The sequence below is a fragment of the Mauremys reevesii genome, linkage group 3, assembly GCF_016161935.1.
Source record: "Mauremys reevesii isolate NIE-2019 linkage group 3, ASM1616193v1, whole genome shotgun sequence".
Classification (NCBI taxonomy): domain Eukaryota; kingdom Metazoa; phylum Chordata; order Testudines; family Geoemydidae; genus Mauremys; species Mauremys reevesii.
The window spans coordinates 159,896,073-159,914,570 of NC_052625.1; the positions used below are offsets into that span (position 1 = coordinate 159,896,073).

At 39.0% G+C, this 18,498-nt stretch overlaps 1 protein-coding gene across 12 annotated transcripts in view; it reads right to left on the reverse strand.

Annotated features, from left to right (window-relative positions):
• PHF3 (PHD finger protein 3) overlaps positions 1 to 18,498 on the reverse strand; it is an 80,395-nt gene that overhangs the window by 50,639 nt on the left and 11,258 nt on the right. For 4 of the 12 annotated variants that reach the window (XM_039531950.1, XM_039531965.1, XM_039531964.1 and 1 more), the window contains exons 2-4: positions 14,533 to 14,801; positions 5,223 to 5,384; positions 2,068 to 3,898 (exon numbers count right to left, since the gene is read on the reverse strand). The exons of 1 other annotated variant lie outside the window; for it this stretch is intronic. In XM_039531950.1, coding sequence (XP_039387884.1) covers positions 2,068 to 3,898; positions 5,223 to 5,384; positions 14,533 to 14,776 — 2,237 coding nt within the window. In that variant the 5' untranslated portion in view covers positions 14,777 to 14,801. Of the gene's footprint in view, positions 1 to 2,067; positions 3,899 to 5,222; positions 5,385 to 5,960; positions 6,133 to 14,532; positions 14,802 to 18,498 lie in introns of those variants that run through there. 7 more of the 12 variants (XM_039531952.1, XM_039531954.1, XM_039531951.1 and 4 more) reach the window with 7 other exon arrangements.

Consider the following 18,498-nt stretch of genomic DNA (forward strand, 5'->3'; position numbering starts at 1 on the left):
AATTAAATGTTTCCTATCCCATTACAATTCCCCGCGACTAATTCCTAGTTAAGTTTTAAACATTTGTAACTTTGATTTTAAACTGAAAGCTCTGAATCAAAGTAAAAATGTACCAAATTCATTCCACCTTAACTGGCAGCCCCCACACTGCCCATTAGTGATCAGATTCTCTAGCCACAACTGAACTTCACCAGCTTAATTTTAAAACGTGTTTTGAAGGTCTCTTACTAACTAGACATTCAGAATAGGAAGAAAAAAATTTAAACATCCATGAAAAAGACAAGAAACAAAGAAACATTTCAATTCAGTATCAATTGAAGGGACGCTGTCAAAATAATTTAGGCCAAAAATTTGTATTTTGCATTAAAAATGTTTACAGAACATTTCAATTTATGTATTTACTTATGTATGTATTTAAAGCAATTTGATGAAGTTTAAACATTCCACTGAATTTATTTGCAATCCAAACACTTGCACCATGTGCTAGTGAATAAGAACACGATAATAAAGCGAAACTGAAACTGAGTAAAATCTATATTCATTGTCCAATCTGAGTGAAATAACAGTAAACACAAAAAGCATAAATGGCAAAAAGGAGTCCAGATTATCCCAACAAATATGTTAAGCCAGCAATATTAATAGTAAAAGGATTGTTAAAAAAATACATTAAAGCATGACAGTATCCCTTCAATCAAGTATTCCACAATAATCTTAAAATCCTTACAGTAGTATTTAGTTTTCTATTATTTTATTCTTATATATGCTGCATCTTCACATGAATTACTAATTTTCAGATTACTCTAGCTGCACTGTAAATATTAAAATACACATTTACTTCATGAATGTTCTGACAAGTAATCATGAAATTCTGGAACATGAAGGTCATTTCTTGGATGCAAATGCTGAATTTATATATAGTATGGTCCTTCAAATGCCCAAATATGATATAAACTTTAATCAACTAAATTATATATTCCTTGTTTCAGTCAGAAAAATGGAGTTCTACAGTATTCGTAGAATAACAGGAATTTCTATAAAGTGAAAAGATAAGGGCTGATTCAACACTCATCTGATTGGTACGGAAAGTACTTCATGCTCCATCAAGTTCAAAAGGTAGATAGGCAAAACTACTTTTAAAGTCAGAAATAAGAACAATTCTTCATAAATATAATCATGGTAATAATGTAAAAAATGAGACAAAAGGACTCATGTTATTGAACTAATACTTCTGTCTCATTAGAACATAATGCCTTGTTTCACTCCATCCACAACATGCTGAAAATGAACATTTTATTCAGTGAAAGGAGGACACCGTTAGCATCAGATGTTATCCATTTTTTTTAAGTGAGCTAAATACAATTTCAAATACCACACCTGCATGCAAGTCCCATAAAAAAACCTGTAGCTTTGTCATGTTTTTAAATGTTTTCTTCTCCCACTGTTATATGAAAGACTCACAAAAACAATATTGACTAATACACACAGTAAACTAAAAAGAGAAAAAATATTCTCCCTTATCTTTGAGGCATAGTAAACAGTTAGTTATAACAAAAACACACTTTCAAATTATTGTTTGATTTTTAAGTTGATCGTGACCCTTTTAGCTTAGAGTGTAACATTCACTTTTACCAGTTTTCAGGCAAAATAACTATTACAAATCACTCTGAAACACTTAAGCCTTAGTTTGATGTTTTCCAAGGCGGTGAGTTTTAAGATGTCTCTATTCTACCTAACAGTTTAGCAGAATTACATATCCCGCTAAAGCAGAGCATTCATATAATAAAAAAAGATAGACTTCTTCTAGTAATATTTCCTTTTGACCAAGACAGCCTTTACTGTGCTATTTAGCTTGTTTTAAAAGTTGGAGTGAAAGGGTGCGGCGGTACACAGGTAGGCAATTCATAGTATGACTGATACAGATTTCCATTAGAAAGGTTGTGCCTGCTTTTTTGTTTGATGTGACAAAGATGAACTAAGACACGAACAGCAGCAGAAACCTGAACATAAAAAGAGCACTTTTATCTTTTGAATCCAACAAAAACACTGTATATCCCAAACCACACACACCTGTTGCCATGCGGCTTTCTGCAAAAACCGCACTGCTTGGTGGGAACCCATACATGTTTGCTTTCATTTGGAGAGGTATGTTCTGAGCCTTCACGTTTTACAGTAGAAATGTTATCTGGAATGAACAAGGGAGGTTCATCAAGTGAAAGGCTTTTACTGCTTCTTCTCTGGCGAGGCTGAAGATTCTTCTCGATCTTTTTCAATTTCAGTTTTTCTTTTTCATCCTCCTTCAAATGTTCTAAACCTGTGGGTTCTTTTGTCTCTCTTTCTTCTTTTACATAACTATTTGTTTTAAGTGCAATTGCAAGTTGATGTTTCTGTGTTTGTTTCTGATTTTGATGTAGCAAATGACCTGACAGTGGATGTACAGACACTGAGACAGGATGGTGGATTTCTTTTGAACAACCCTGGTGACTAAGAGACTTGTCGCTCACATTCTGAACTGATGTCTTTTGCACAGGTGTTTGGATGTGTGATACTTTTTTCACCAACGTATGGGTCTGCTTCTTCACTGTGACCCCCATATCAAAGCTCTGTGCTTTCACATCTTTATCAGTATGTTTTTTCCTAACTTTAACTGTTTTGTGAAAATGCTGCCACCTCTCTTGCTCATCTGCACTCCTTTTCAGACTTATTGAAGATGCACTGTGAAAACTTGAAACACTAACACCAACTCTTGTTTTTGAATGGCTTATTTGTTGTTTAGTTGTGAGTAATTTTCGTCCTGCACCTGCAGTCAAATTTTGTTTAATCTGTACCATAGATTTAATGTGTTTGGACTTCAGAGTTTTGGGACTTTTTGTTGAAATTCTATCATCATCCTGAAGCTTTGCTGCCTCATATCCCTCCATTTTAATATAGCTGTCCTGCTGCTGTACCTTTTGGCTTGGACAATCATGATCAATACTGCTTTCTAAAATATTACTTCCTGCTTCAGCAGAAATAGTACTTTTCAAGGCTGTCTTATCAAATTCTGTACTGTCCAAGTGTTTGCTAGAAGGATTAACATTTTTATCGGCCTCTTTAGGGTCATCTAAAGACTCTGTTTTACAGTCTTTTAATGACATAACATTTTTACCAGATGCTTCCACAGTAGTCGGTGGATCTAGTCTACATTTTGTCTTCTCCTCTACAGATCTGGACAGAACTGAAGGGGTCTCCTGGATGTCACTTGAATTCATGCAAACTGTTGTAACAGATGAAATGGTAGTCATTCTACTTATCTTGCTTTGGTCATTTTCTTTAGGTTTCTCCTCTGTTTCCTTGATTTTGTATTCAGTCTTTTCTTCTGAGGATGCATCAGAACCTATTTCACCAACCACAGTTTCATCCACTTTATTTTTAAATATATCGATATTTTTTACTTTATTAGCTTCGTTATTTGCAGAGGTTACAAAATCCAGCCCAGTTTTCATAACAGTCTCTGTTTTGCTTTCTGCTTCTTCAGTAGAAGAACAAGTGTCTGTTGAAAGAGAACCACCTCTTAATTCATGGAACGTTTCATCCAATTTTCCTTGCTTGAAAATTTCAGATTTTACTTCATCCATCTTTTCATGACAAACAGATTGTTTCGAACTACTTGGAGAAGGTGATGATGCTTCTTCTGTTTCCTCTGTCTGACCAGATAGTCTACTACTACGCCTAACTTCTTTAAGATGTTCTAGTTTCATTGGTGTACTAATTTCTTCCTGTTTAGTTTGACCCTTGTCTTGCTGTTTTGGTCCTCCTTTTTGGGCACATCCAGACTTTACAGCTGCTTTCTTGGTATTAGCAAGAGGTGCAATGTTTGAACGCTTGGCTATAGTACTTTGCCGCAAACTTCGTACTGGTTCTATTAAAGAAAAAAAAGAATCTTAGGTATATTTCACTCTTTTCCTGGCAAACAAAAGATTAGACTAGAGTGAAAATAATTTATGACTCAACAAAATTTAATTTACAAAATGTTTAATTTACAAGATTAACTGACAAAATGTTAGATCACTAATTGTTTATTGATTTCAAGAAACATTATTAAAATTTAAAACTAATACAAAAGATATGTATTTCAATTTGACGTTGTCACTGTTTAGACAAATGTAAATGGCCATGTAAGTTCTGGATAGCAAGCGAGAAACCAGAATTTCTTAAATCTTAAAGGTCGCACTATCACTGAAATAGGAAGAGTATTTAATTGTCTTTTTAACTTCTATATGAAGAAAGTGTCATACAAATAAAGTTTTGGCACCTTGTCACTAAAACAAAAACACAGTAGTTAAGCTTACATATAATTTTGGGATTCTTAAAGTAATAATCTGACATCCATTAAAGTTCGTATTTGATGTGAACTCTTATACTTTAGAAGTTAATCATTTGTAAAGCATGTTGAGATCTTTGGATGAATGACTTTTATACAAGATCAAACTATTATTAAGATGATAACCTTACTTAAAATCCAAAAAAGGAAACAGGAGAAACACTGAAAATAATGACCTACAGAAAGTATTAAATTTCAAATCAAAATTTTTAATTTAAAGAAAATTGTGAAAATTACTTTGTGTATATTATAAATCAGGCATTTCCAAATCTCATAAGTAGTTTTAAAATGCAGTTCAATCTATACTGCTTCAACTCTGATGTATTTTCTTATCTCCATCACCCTCCCACACATAATACTTACATGAAATAATGTACTTCCAAAAATTCTAAGTTTTAATAGAATACTGCACTATACACACAGCCCGATATTGGTCAGATTGCCTAAAAACTCTGATTTTGAAGTCAATGGTTTACTTCAATGCTGTTTGAGTATATAAAATGGCTCCACTAATCAGTATCTTACCTCTTTACCTGGGTCATAATCCAGATCTTTCTAACCTCTCTATGCGAGTCAGGTTAATGGCACCATCACCTCCCCTTCACTAAAATGATGCCCCAAAACTGAGTCATTTGGAACCTTTAGCAATAGGTCCATTTTTTCAAAATCATTAAATGTTTACAACATTAATGCTGTTAAATAGTTCTGATGAAACTATTTAACTATTTCAAAATATTTATATTATCCTTCATATAACCAAGTGATTAACAACATTGACCTAAAGTTTACAATAGAGAAAAAAAGTTGTAAAACCCCCAAATGTCCCCAGAGATGCAAATCTTTGCATTATTTGAATGATCACCTTGTGCCATTAAACGTGGTGATTTTCTTGGTGACTTGACTGAAGTGTCATCCAATTGGTCCCTTAAATTCCTGTTAGGTAAAATTACGTCATCTTCATCAATGGTATCGTTACCACTTTCTTTAACTCCTTCTTCATCCATAATATCATCAAGACCAATAACTGAAAAAAATAAAAACAAAAAAGAGCCTAAAACTTAAAAGTATCTAGTTATAAGAGGCTGGGAAGGGTGGGGGCCAGAAAAGGGGGGTGGCCAGATTAAAAAAAAAAAAAGGGGGCATTTGAGAACAATCAAAATGAAAAATGAGGACATGAGATAGAAAATTCTCATATGAAGCAGTTTCAGTGTAGAAAAAGCTATCACCCAAAGCTTATCATTTCTGAGGAGGTCCTTGTCAAAGAGTCATGCCACCTGCAGTGGACTCGTTTTTTTAATAAAATAAAATAAAAGTAACAACATGGGACGGTATCCAAGCCTTATAGGATCAGCTGTCCCTTGCTGTCCATTCCCACCTAAGTGAAGAAAAGGAGAACAGTAGAAAGAGTTGATCCAAAAATGCAGAAAGTTTAAGCCACATTGTTGTTCTAGGACACAGTTTTTAATTTTTAAATTCCAATCACATGTATCTGCATCTGTGAGTCGCTAATGCCACTAGAAAGAGCACTGAGCACAGCATGCACTAGTCTTCCAGCCAGAGACTGAGAACACAGTCTGTCACATTCCTAGCCCCCACTAACCTGAGAAGGATCCCAGAGGTTGCTCCTGAACATAGGTTTCCTAAGAGGCAGTCAAGCCACTGTACCAGCCACTCTCCTCACTTTCTCTAAGTATGGTTCTGCAATGGTAGCCTCTCCTATCCCAAGATCCTATGTGTGATTAATGAATCCTGGTCCCTGTGGGATGCGAAATCTGTGAGATCAATCCAAGTACCCAAGTGATTTTGCAGAACAAGTAGCAGGGTATAACATACAGCACAGACTCCAGACAACTGATACAACTGCCTGAACAGTAGAAAGCTATCTAGAAGCATTTCAAGGCAAACTAATTTATATGACAAATAGGATCTTTACAAAATTCTGATAAATGGTTAAAAATGGTTATTTGAAACTGTGACATAACACAATATATTTGTCTTGAAAAATCAGAGAAAGCAGCTGTTAAAGGGACTTAAATAACCATTAAAATTTGTAGACTATCCCATCAGAAAGTATCAACTATCTTTTCAACTCTGTTTTTGCAATATTCGCAAGAAAAAAAAAGACAATTAAATCTGTGCAAGTTGTTCAATGTTGAGTATTCTCTTAAGATACTTCAAAAGTAAAAGGCATAAATTGCAAGACACTGATACAGCTAACCGAACAATGGTCAATAAACACGCTTTAACAGTGGAAGGTCCCCCACCCTTGATTTTTCTACCGTGAAGGGAGAAAAATTAATATTTTAGCAAAATATTTGACAGTTTTTATACAGCCTGATTACACCGATTGACTCTGGTAGAGTACAAACAATAAATGTGACTCTTGAGAAGATTTACACTTGAATTTGCTATTTGAACTTAATTCTGGACAATGGATAATCAATAAGGAAGCTAGAGGTAAGAGTTTTCAGAACCAACGGTAATTTACTTCTATTGGCTTTTATTCAATTTGTATTTTGACAATCTTTTGGCATTGCAAGCCTAAGACTGCTGGAAGACATGTCTTTGTGCAAATCAGTATCAGCTTTCAAATATAAATTTACATACCCAACAATATTTTGACTCTGTTCAGTCAAGCTTTTTTATACACTTATGTATGCACAAGACTGATAGTAGTTACATCCTGCTCAGTTGAATGAATGTTATACAAATAATTCTGCACTTGGTTTATAGTAATATACCCAATTACTTTCAGATTAATCTTACATGTAAAGTATTCTCTCTCTTCCATGTGGAATTACATTTCCTTCCCCAAAGATGAGATGATGAATGAAAACTGCTTAGTCAAATAACTTCTGAAACATACTTTTGGAGTGCTTCTCAGAGCTTGCATTAATGTCCCAGGTGATATTTGTGCTCAGGATGTATCATGTTCACAGAGTTAATGCCCTTCTTATTACTACAGGCAAGGGGAAATATGCAACTGCTGCTGCGAGATACTAGAGACCCTCAATTGGAACATAAGAACTAAAACATGCTAACAAACTCTGTGTTGCAATTTCCATCTTATAGGGGAATCAGCACCATAGAACCTTGTTAATTTCAAGCCAGTTGAGCTGCAATGCAATTATTTCAACTGTCTGAGACTGAATGAGGAGCATTCAACACAGAATCTTGCTGGGAAAGTGATGAGAAAAAAGTGACAGAGTAGAAATGCATATTGAGAAAGACAGAAAGACAGAGACCTGAGAAAAGGGCAAAGATAGCAACAAGTAACAGAAATAAATGAAGAAACAAAGGGCTACAGTACAGACACAAACTGATACTAAGCAAGGCAAGAGAAGAACTAAAGATGGAGAGATCAACAACAACAAAAAATAAGCAAGAGGAAGAAAGTGAAAATCACTGAAGAGTATATAACACTTGTTTTTTCCAAACAAAAAAACAAGGTTTTTTTCTATGTCTGAAAGACAAGTGGGTTATACAGGGATGGGCAATTTGAACAAGATGGAAAGACAAGGGGAAAAAATCTGAGTAAGATGTAGAATAGAACAGAGGTTGGCAACCTTTCAGAAGTGCTGTGCCGAATCTTCATTTATTCACTCTAATTTAAGGTGTCGCGTGCCAGTAATACATATTATCGTTTTTAGAAGGTCTCTTTCTATGTCTATAATATATAACTAAACTATTGTTGTATGTAAAGTAAATATGGTTTTTTAAATGTTTAAGAAGCTTCATTTAAAATTAAATTAAAATGCAGAGCCCCCCAGACCGGTGGCCAGGACCCGGGTAGTGTGAGTGCCGCTGAAATTCAGCTCGTGTGCCACCTTTGGCACGCATGCCATAGGTTGCCTACCCCTGGAATGGAACATACAGAAAGATGTAATACCGGCAATCAATTTAATGTTTTAAAATACTTTGGATTACCGAGATTTAAGAATTTTTAAAACTACAACAGTAGTGTATTAATGTCTCATATTAGTGGTTATTTGAACCATACAGATGTAACTATTTATTTTTACTTACAACTTTTTTAAAAAATCATTTTCTACAAAAGTAAAAAATTACAGCTATTTGCTATTCTGTCATTAATGGAATATTTAAAAAACCAAGACTTCCACAGTATCCTGAGGGGGAAAAAACAAATTACATTCAAAACTCTGAACTGAACTATAAAATGTACACATCTTCACTGGTTTATATGTTCAGTAAAATAATTCTTTCCTCCATTATATTAAAAAAATTACTTAGACTAAATGGAGATGGTTATGCCTTTTGACACGACACAAGGTAATTCCAAACTGTGGTTCCAAGCCAGTTTTCCTAGGGCTGCAGATTCTCCATAGCAGGTTTGATATTTTCTTATCTCAGCTTTTTTGGGGGAGGGGGTGGGGGGGGTTTGCTGATTATTAGGAACAAAACACCATTATTGCTGCTTTATACTGTTCTTGTCTGCTGCCTCCACCTCTGTTAACTCATGTTAACAGCAGGAGCAAACATACCTAAGTTGCTCCAAGTTTGACTTCAACATATACTATAAATGCTGCACAAGCAGCTGCACATTTTAATATTTTTACCATGTTGTATATTGTGATTTGATGCAATAGGCCATCAACATAAAAGGTGGAGGGATCTAATAGGGAAAGCAGCAACTATTATACCATGCGCCTGTGCAAGCCTTAGAGTTGGATGAAAGATTTGTAAAGCAGGGAATAATTAATGTTCAAGTGAATAAAGCTTTCATTAACTTGAAGTTATGCAAATGAAAGCGGATCTTCCTATACTAGTGTGCCATTTCTTAGAGTGATCTGCGATACCAAGATGCAAAAATCTGAATTAAGATTATTCTTTAATTGATAGAGAAAGAAATCAGTTTTCCACAGATCTTCAAATTAAGTCACTACTTATATAATTTATACCAACAATCCAAATTCCATATATTAATTTATCCTCCGCTCTGTTTTAAAGTATTATCGTTTAGATCAAACAGGATCTGCCTGTCAATCCCTGTAGAGACACTCAATGAACAGTGCTAACAATGTCCCCCCAGTCAATATTGCCAAAACTAAGAAAGAAAAAAAACTAAAAAAGAAAAACCATTTAGATCTTAAAACATCGGGTTGGACACTTGTTCCTCTCCTTCACCCGAAAAAAGTATTAAATGAAAGATTTGCCATCTCCTTGCTCTCTCATAGCAGAAAATCTGAAGGGAAGGATCAAATTACCATCACTGTACAGCCAAACATTCAGAAGTAGCCCAAGTAATAATCCAGCATGGGGCTTGATGGAGCACTGAATTCCCATTTAGAAAAGGCAGTTCTACAATATGGAAACTGACTTCACAATTGTCAGTGAAGAACAGAATCTGCTGTTCTGTCAAGTTTGGAAGTAGCAAACAATAAAGAACATCCTTCAATAATTTCAAGTAAAAAAGTCTGAAGTAGAAATATTAAGCCAAATGGTACAAAGAAACTGAATTTATTACCATATATTTTATTCTTAAAACAGAAGGCCTTCAAATGAGAGCAATACAGGAAGAACAAAAGACTATATGCCAAGGCAAAATCAAATGAAGAATATCATTTTTTTAGTGCTTCATGAATGAATGATACACACATCAATGGAACTGCCCTGAAAACTTGATGTTTTGTGATTCTCCACCCACCAAGTTGTACTCCAAAAGAGTAAGCATTTAAACTTTCAAAAGGAGGTTCAAAGTTGAAAAATAGGTCAACTGTCAACAAGAGATAGAAAGGGTACAGGCAAAGCATCAAAATCCTCTATGTCCCAGATGTAATACCAATCAAAATAAATACAGCAGACATTTCCTCCATCATTTACTTTTGGCAAACCCAAATTTTATTACCTTGAAACCACGTAAAGCATTTTTATTTCGCCAAGACATGAGAAAATGTAGGGAACGAAAACTGATTGGTTAACTGGTGGACCCAATTTCTCTAAAGAACCAAACTAGCCTCAGAACCACCGTATCAGGGGGGAAATGAAGGTAAGGTTGCTTTTAATGGAAACAGCCAAATAGTGCTAAAATATCTAGCCAATGTGTTGCTCAAAAGAAGGCAAACTTTAGTCAGAAGCCATAAATACATTTCATCCAGTGGTTCCAAACAAGATTTAGTAAGTGCCCACAATACTAGACTATGTTTCCATTATACTCAATAGGCCTTGAAGTGATCCTCCTTTTAGAATGGAGGATGAATCAGCTGGATAGAATGGGAAGGGGTCAGATGTACCGCACTCAGTACAGACACTTTCACTTTCTAAGTAGTGATCCTTATGAAAATACCATCTAAGAAGAAGTCTGGAATATCTTTTGTAGACTCTCTCTCGTCTTCCTCCTCATGTACCATAAATACCAGGTCCTCTACATGCTCCTAAAAACTTGCTTGGGAGGAGGTTTTCCTGAATTTCAGGAGGGAATCAACCAGCTCAAGAGTAACTATGTTTTAAGAAGTATGACCATTCAGGTTCCATGAAGTAAGCATTAGACACTTAATGTGTGGGTGAGTCTAGCAGTTCTGGTGAATGAGGTCCAGAGAGACTGGAAGTAGCCATGGTAGACATACTGATGTGTGCACGGGCACTGGCTTAGGAAAGTTGGATCAGGATTACTGAAGTTTGCACTGATGTTTTGGGCTACACTGGATGTGAAGAGAAAAGTTGGTAATATTAATGGAGACACAAAAGAATAAGAGGGTGTCCTCTTCATGCCTATGGTTGTCAATGCGAGAAGACTTTAATTATCTTTTTTTTGGACTGAGTTGTGAAGTGGCATACACATGGAAGGAACCATCTCAATGAAATCTGCTCAAAAACTTGCTTGGTTAGCTCTCATTTTCCCTCATCCAGATTATAGTAGCTGAGCCAATCAGCAAGACTGTTGGTCTTACAGCAGGTGTATGTGGTAATATGGCGCAGACCCAAATGTTGAAATCTTTCTAGCCTCTGTTTTTGCTTTTAATTTTTTCCTGTCTTGATGGTTGAGATAAGTCATTATGGCGTTGGCCACTCTCCACGTGAATGACTACAAAGGAGATTGAGTTATGGGATGGGAGTTCAGATTGGAATCTCTCAATAAATTTATATATTGCTGGAATATCTATTATAAATTTTCCCTTGAAGAGATGATGAGGTGATCATTTCTAATGGACCTCTGAAAGTTCAGAGGAATTCTCAACGGATGATCCAATATCCTGTATGTGGTAGTTTCAGTGCCTGATCAGGAAGTTCTGAAGGAGGCAGAGGTGGAGTATAGAGATTGTTCTACACAAACCACCATCACAATGAGCAGCAGAAGACACTGGTGTGCCGATACCTAAAGGGGTGTGAGGAATTGTTCAATAAGAGGCCTAAATTTTGTTTTATTTCTCCTCAGGCAATACTACGAGACCATGTTAATTTTGAATAGAACTCCCAGAAGCAAGCGTTTCTGTGATGTGATAAGGGAACTCTTCTGATGGGGTTCACTATGCACTCAAAGTGTTCCCCAGGAGCTTGATGGTGAAGAGCACATTGAAACCTGTCAACTTGCATGACTTTACTTTCTTCAATACCTAGTCCAGGTTACAGTAGAGCTGCATAGTCTCTCACACAGACTACCAAATCTGCCATCAGCTACATGAATGCTCAGTGAGTGGGGACTAGCAGAAAAATATTGCTTGGAAATGATAATGGTCGTTCCAACTGCAAAGTATAGCAACTGCTGGTGCAAAATCACCTTTAGAATATGCAGCAAAGAATCCTGTGGCACCTTATAGACTAACAGACGTTTTGCAGCATGAGCTTTCGTGGGTGAATACCCACTTCTTCGGATGCAAGAAGTCTGTTAGTCTATAAGGTGCCACAGGATTCTTTGCTGCTTTTACAGAACCAGACTAACACGGCTACCCCTCTGATACTTTAGAATATGATACGCCTTCCTTGAGATCAATAAAGAAAAAACAAGACTGGCTGTATACCATTATCCCATTGAATTCTCACTGCATGACAAAACTGCACCCCAAAATTTAAGTTTTCATTTATTTTTTTTAAAGTATGTTTCTAGCCTTTAGGGTTTGAAATAAACCAAGTATAAACCAATGCAATTCAAGTCTGCAGACAGCCTGAAACAATAGCTGTCAAAAGGCTGAATTGAGTCATTTTTTTCAACAGCATGGTAGGCTTGAAATTTAAATATCCATGTTAATTACCACTTCTGATCATTTTAGCAAAAACATCCAGCTACTGTGCCAAAAGCCCCAACTCCTCTCCATGCAGCTGCCAAATCATCCAGCTTTGTCCTGACAATTTCTACAATGCAAGTTGTTAAAACAAAAATATTTTGTACATACTGAGAAGTACAAAATAAATGGACTTTAATATAAATAAGATCTTCTGTCCTTATTGTATTATTCATTTTCATATTTCATTCATTAAAAACTCCACTTATAAATTAAAAAACAACAGCTGTCACAGAATTTCCACTACAGTGCCACAGAATCCAGGAATGTTACTGCAGAATTTAGGTTCAGCTTGCTATGGAGTACATGGAAACATGAGCATAAGAAATCTTTGTGCAAGGGGGAGAGGAGGGGACTACTACTTGGATTAGACGAACTGAAGCCTCCATCCCGAAATGAATTTTTTGCATACTGATGTTTTGATGAAGTCTGGCCATATTTCTAATCTTTCTACGACTAGGTTTCATTTCTATTTCCTCACGTCTTTACAAGATAGGCATACCCTGTGTATACACTTATATACACATGGCTATGCAGAACACGCGTACCCAAGAGGATGTGCAATATTGACATATCTTAGGATAAGAATCATCATCCCCAGCAATATCTGGAGGAAATGGAGCAGTAATTCCGATAACAGACTTGTGCATCATCACTATTCATATAATCCAAATTTTGTCAAAGTCCATGAGATAAAAGGGAGGATAGTGAGGATTTCATGTCTAATGTGAAAAACAGTGAGGATTTTTTTTTTTTTGGGGGGGGGGGGGGGGTTGTTGGTTTTGGGACTATGGGGAAGTGGAGAAGGAGGAAGGGTGTGGGGGAAGATATTATCTGAGGCTGTCTTTAGTCATGAAGACGCAGTAAAGGTCAAAATATTTAGTTTTTGCTTTACAGTTCATTTCTAGAAATGCCCTTGTTGTTACTTTCCTTGATCTGTTAGCTGGAGCTATAAAACAGAAAATTGAGTTAAGATGAGAGTCTATTCTAGGTTCTGCAGTAACATAATTCGCTTCCTCACTGTGATGAGGAAATGGTTTTATGTTTTTTAGGGGGGAGGAAAGGGGGTTGGAAAAAACTGATTAAAGTACCTGAACATCTGAAAATGCTGATATAATGAAATCATATCTATAGCTCAAACATTGCAAAGCACTACTGAAATTTCAGTAATGTTATCCATCTCAAGATTCTATTTGTAGTACCAATCAAACACGAAATCTTTGAACTTTTAACCATAAGGATGCATGAATAGTGGGCTAGATGTAAATATTCTGTCAATGTAAATGTGATTAAAAACTGGCCTAGTGGCTTTTAATAATTTTCAAAAACGTTGCAATACACTTTTCAATAACCATTAAACAATGGTATTCCTCTTTTAAAAATTGCTATGAACGGGTTCTAATTCAAATATATCCCAACTATTACAAAGAACACTGTTAGCGATGGCAATGGTTTGGTTTGAAACCAGCCAAAGCAGAAAACCTTGGGATCCGGTATCACCTGAGGACTAGAAAGCCTAGAATTATCAGAGTATCTCAGAGCTCTCAGGAATAGTTTGCATCATTCAAGCACTCCTACTGCTAACTCTGCATTGTTGCAATTCTGAAGGCAGCTGGCTACTTTTGCTACTTTTAGGTGTAGTACTTATGCAAAGCTTAACACTGCTTAGGTCGGGGAAAAAAACACACATATTGAAGACAAGCCTAAGAAAACCGTGATCCAGACTGGACATCCCCCCCCATCACCAAAACAGAGTCTTCCTAGATAAATATTACAGATGCCTTCATATGAAATAAAGAACAGCCTGTGTTTAATGCCTGGGGCCTAAGTCATAAAATAGAAGGGGAAAAACCCCAACTCACCATTTTCTACATTAGCAAAAAGGGATGGCACTAAGTATTTTAAATTGTAATCTTAAAAAATTGTAAGATTTACCTGTTGAACAAGGCATCTGGAAATTGGGATCATTCCTATCCAAAACAGGCAAACAGAACTGGGCACTTGCAGATCCTAGCATAGGATCCTTATCGCTGAGCATGTTCTTCAGCGAATCCTCTAAGAGATTCTGACTTGTACTAAAATCCTCACAGACTTCATTCTCCAGGTTGGATCCTAGAAATAGGGCATCATCTAAGTGTTCAGTAGGAATTAAATGGTTAAATGTATCAACTATATCCATGAAGACTCCTGTGTGTCTTTCAGCCCTATAGAAAGATAAGAAAAATACCATAAGAAAATAAGCTACAAATTGTAAATAACCTAAGAAACCAACAAGCTGTTCTGGTGGTTGTGTTTTCTAAAGAATGCTTAAGATACTGTAGAATTGTCACAAATTTCTGTGTATTGCTTAGAATGGACTCCTTGGAAACCTAAAACAAATTTTTTTTTTCTTTCCTACCATCAGCACACACAGACTAGGTTGTTATTGCAGGCTCATCTATCAGCACTGAAGTAGTGGCATTTATATACACATACAGTGAACTGAAAGATTCTCTTTAAGAAAGTCTAGCTGGACCTCAATTAAATAAGGGGGAAAAAATCAAGACCAACCAAATCTGTGCCAACTGTCTTGAAGTAACATCTCTTCACCTTGAAAACTAAAGATCTGATTATCCTCAATTCCCACTGAAAACAACAGACTAGAGGGAGCTCAGCAGCTAACAAGATTGGGCCCAAAACTGGAGGGAGAAGAACTTCATTCTAGTCCATGCAAAAAGCTACCATGGAAGAATACACCTGGCTATATTTTTAAGATATATATATTAAAAAAGCTTACCTTAAATATTTCACCTATTATGTTCAACAGTACACTACAAACAAAAGATCTTTGGATGAAATTCTGGCCCCACTTAAGTCAATGAGAATTTTGTCACTGATTTCACTATTTGTTATTAACTAAGTTGCTGTGTTGTACAAGCAAACCCCAGTGTACTCTAGTAGCAAGCTACACCTACTAGCAAGCTACACCTATATTATGTGACAAGACTTAGCCTGGTTTCTGTAATACTTCTGTATGACAAATTGGAAATTCTGCTGCAGATTCAGTAATTAATAAAAATGAGTAAATATTTAACTAAATATTAAAAATGAACAGTTAATATAATTTTAACGTTCTATTGTCCTCATATTGTCAGTATGCTCCATGTTTTTGGAGCAAAGACAGATAACTGCATTGTACAAGTAGACAGGGATACACAGAAGGCTATATACCAGGGGTCGGCAACCGATGGCACGCGAGCCAATTTTTAATGGCACACTGGGGCCTGCCGGGACCCCAGTGTGCCAATAAAAATCCTGCCGATGCGGCAAGCTGCAGGGTCCGCACTCCAGAGCTGGAGCGCCGGGCCGAGCGCAACAAGCCGCCGGTCCCTCCCCCGCCTTCCCCCACTTCCCCATGCCGCCACGTACAGCGCTCTGGGGGCTGGGGCTGTGCATTCCCGCGGGGCAGCATTTGGCTCCAGGTGGAGGGAAAGACACTCCCCACTCATCCAAAGCCCCGCCGCCTCGCGCAGCCCCGCCCCACCCCTCAGAGCGCTGCGTGCACGGTGGTAAGGCTCCGGATCAGCAGGGAACCTCATGGTAAGGAGTCCGGGTCGGGGAGGTGGAAAAGGGGTGGGGGCAGTCGGGGGACAGGGTGGGTTGGATAGGGGTGGGGGCAGTCAGGGAGCAGGGTTGGATGGGGCATGGGAGTCCCTGGGGTCTGTTAGAGGGTGGGGGGTGGATAGAAATCAGGGCAGTCAGGGGACAGGGAGCAAGGAGGGTCCTGGGGAGGCAGTTAGGGAGGGGAGGTCTCTGGAGGAGATGGTCAAGGGACAAGGAGCTGGGGGGGTTGGGAGTTCGGCGGGGGGGCTGTCAGGAGGTAGGGGTGTGGAGAGGGGTTGGGCAAGCAGGGAGCGGGGGGCGTTGTATGGGTCCAGAGTTCTGGGGGTCCTGTCAGGGGGCAGGGAGTGGTTAGATCGGCATGGGAGTCCAGGGGGTTCTGTCTGGGTGCGGGGGTGTGGATAAGGGTTGGGGCAGTCAGGGGACAGGTAAGGGGTAGGGTCCTAGGGGGGCAGTCAGGGGACAAGGGGCAGGAAGGCTTAGATAGGGGGTGGGGTCCCAGGAAGGGATAGTCAGGACAAAGAGCGAGGGGGGTTGGGGGTTCTGGGGGGGCAGTTACCCAGCCCTCTGCCCTGACCCCCCCCCCCACACACACCCAGCCCTCTGCCCTGAGCCCTGCACCCCGACACCCCTCCAGACCCCTGCCCTGAGCCCTGTACCACCTAGCCCTCTGCTGACTCCTTCACAGCCCCCGCATGACCCCAGCCCTGACTCTGGCACCCCCACACATACCCAGCCCCCCTAGCCTGACACCTGCACCCCCCTCACATGTGCCTAGCCCTCTGCCCTGACTCTTGCACCCCCCACATCTCCAGCCCCCGCCTCCACATCCCATGCACCCTGCACATCCCCATCCCCACCCTGAGCACCAAACGGAAGCTACTGCACCCCCACTCACATTCCCACCTGCACCCCTCACACCAAATGGGAGCTGCCCAGGTAAGTGCCCCCACACCCCAACTCTGAGCCCCCTCCCTCATTCTAGCTCCTGACCAGACCCTTCACCCCCAGCCCTGTGCTCGGTCCACTCCCACCCTCAGCTCAGTGCAGAGAGAGGAAGAGAATGGGCCAGAACCAGGGAGAAGGTAGGTACCCATTGTATGTGGGCAGGGCCGGGACCCCAGACTGGCAGCAGGCTGAGCGGGTCTGGCAGCCAGGATCCCGGCTGGCAGGAGCCGGTGGATGGAACCCCTGCGCGGCAGTGGGCTGAGCCGCTCAGCCCACTGCCAGTCTGGGGTCCCGGCTGCTAGCCCCACACAGCCCACTGCCAGTCTGGGGTTCTGGCTGCCAGACCCTTCCCAGCTGAGGTCCAGGCCACAGGCCCCACTCAGCCCACTGCCGGCCTAGATGAACAGAACGCCAGACCAGCAGCAGGCTGAGCGGGCCGGTGGCGTAAGATCAACATTTTAATTTAATTTTAAATGAAGCTTCTTAAACATTTTGAAAACCTTGTTTATTTTACAATACAACACTAGTTTAGTTATATAATATATAGACTTGTAAAGAGAGACCTTCTAAAAAACATTAAAATGTATTACCGGCACACAAAACCTTAAATTAGAGTGAGTAAATGAAGACTCGGCACACCACTTCTGAAAGGTTACCGACCCCTGCTATATACAATAGCTGGGTAGCGGAAAGTTGGCATGTTGGCACATAATAAGGTTTTGGTAGACTATAGGTTTTGGCAGCCAGAAAGTAGTTGAAGCTTTTGGAAAAGGGAAGAAGATGCATATCCTCTCATTCTCTCCTCACCTCATAACCAGGATCAGAGATTACTGTTTTTAATGGTAAGGTGGGGGAACAAGACTGTGTGGATGTGGAGCCTTCGCTCTTTCCCAGCCCTCCATTCCAGCAACCCTTGACAGTAAGCAGCTGCCTCAACCCAGTACTTACTCCTGCTTACTGCAACAGCTAAGCACATTGCACATTTCTGTTAGAATGATCAACACTACAGTACTTAGCCATATTCAGTTACGGATCAACGTCACTACAAATTCAACCACATTTTGTAACAAATTCATAATACTTTCATCTGACACACATACAATGTGGAATGTGTCCAAAAAGCTGCTTTTTCCCTATAATATAACTGTGTCAATCTACTCTGAGTCCATAACTACCACAATCCTTGCTTTTTTCTGTGCAGTCTGGGAAAATCTGGGCAGTTATCCCATAGTGCCTCAGCAGAGGAAGGAGACCCCAGAGGACATGCACACAAAGCAGCACAAAGACAACGCACTCTGGATGTACTATTGATCAGAGAGCTGGGAATAAGGAAGACAAGCCAAACCAGGTACC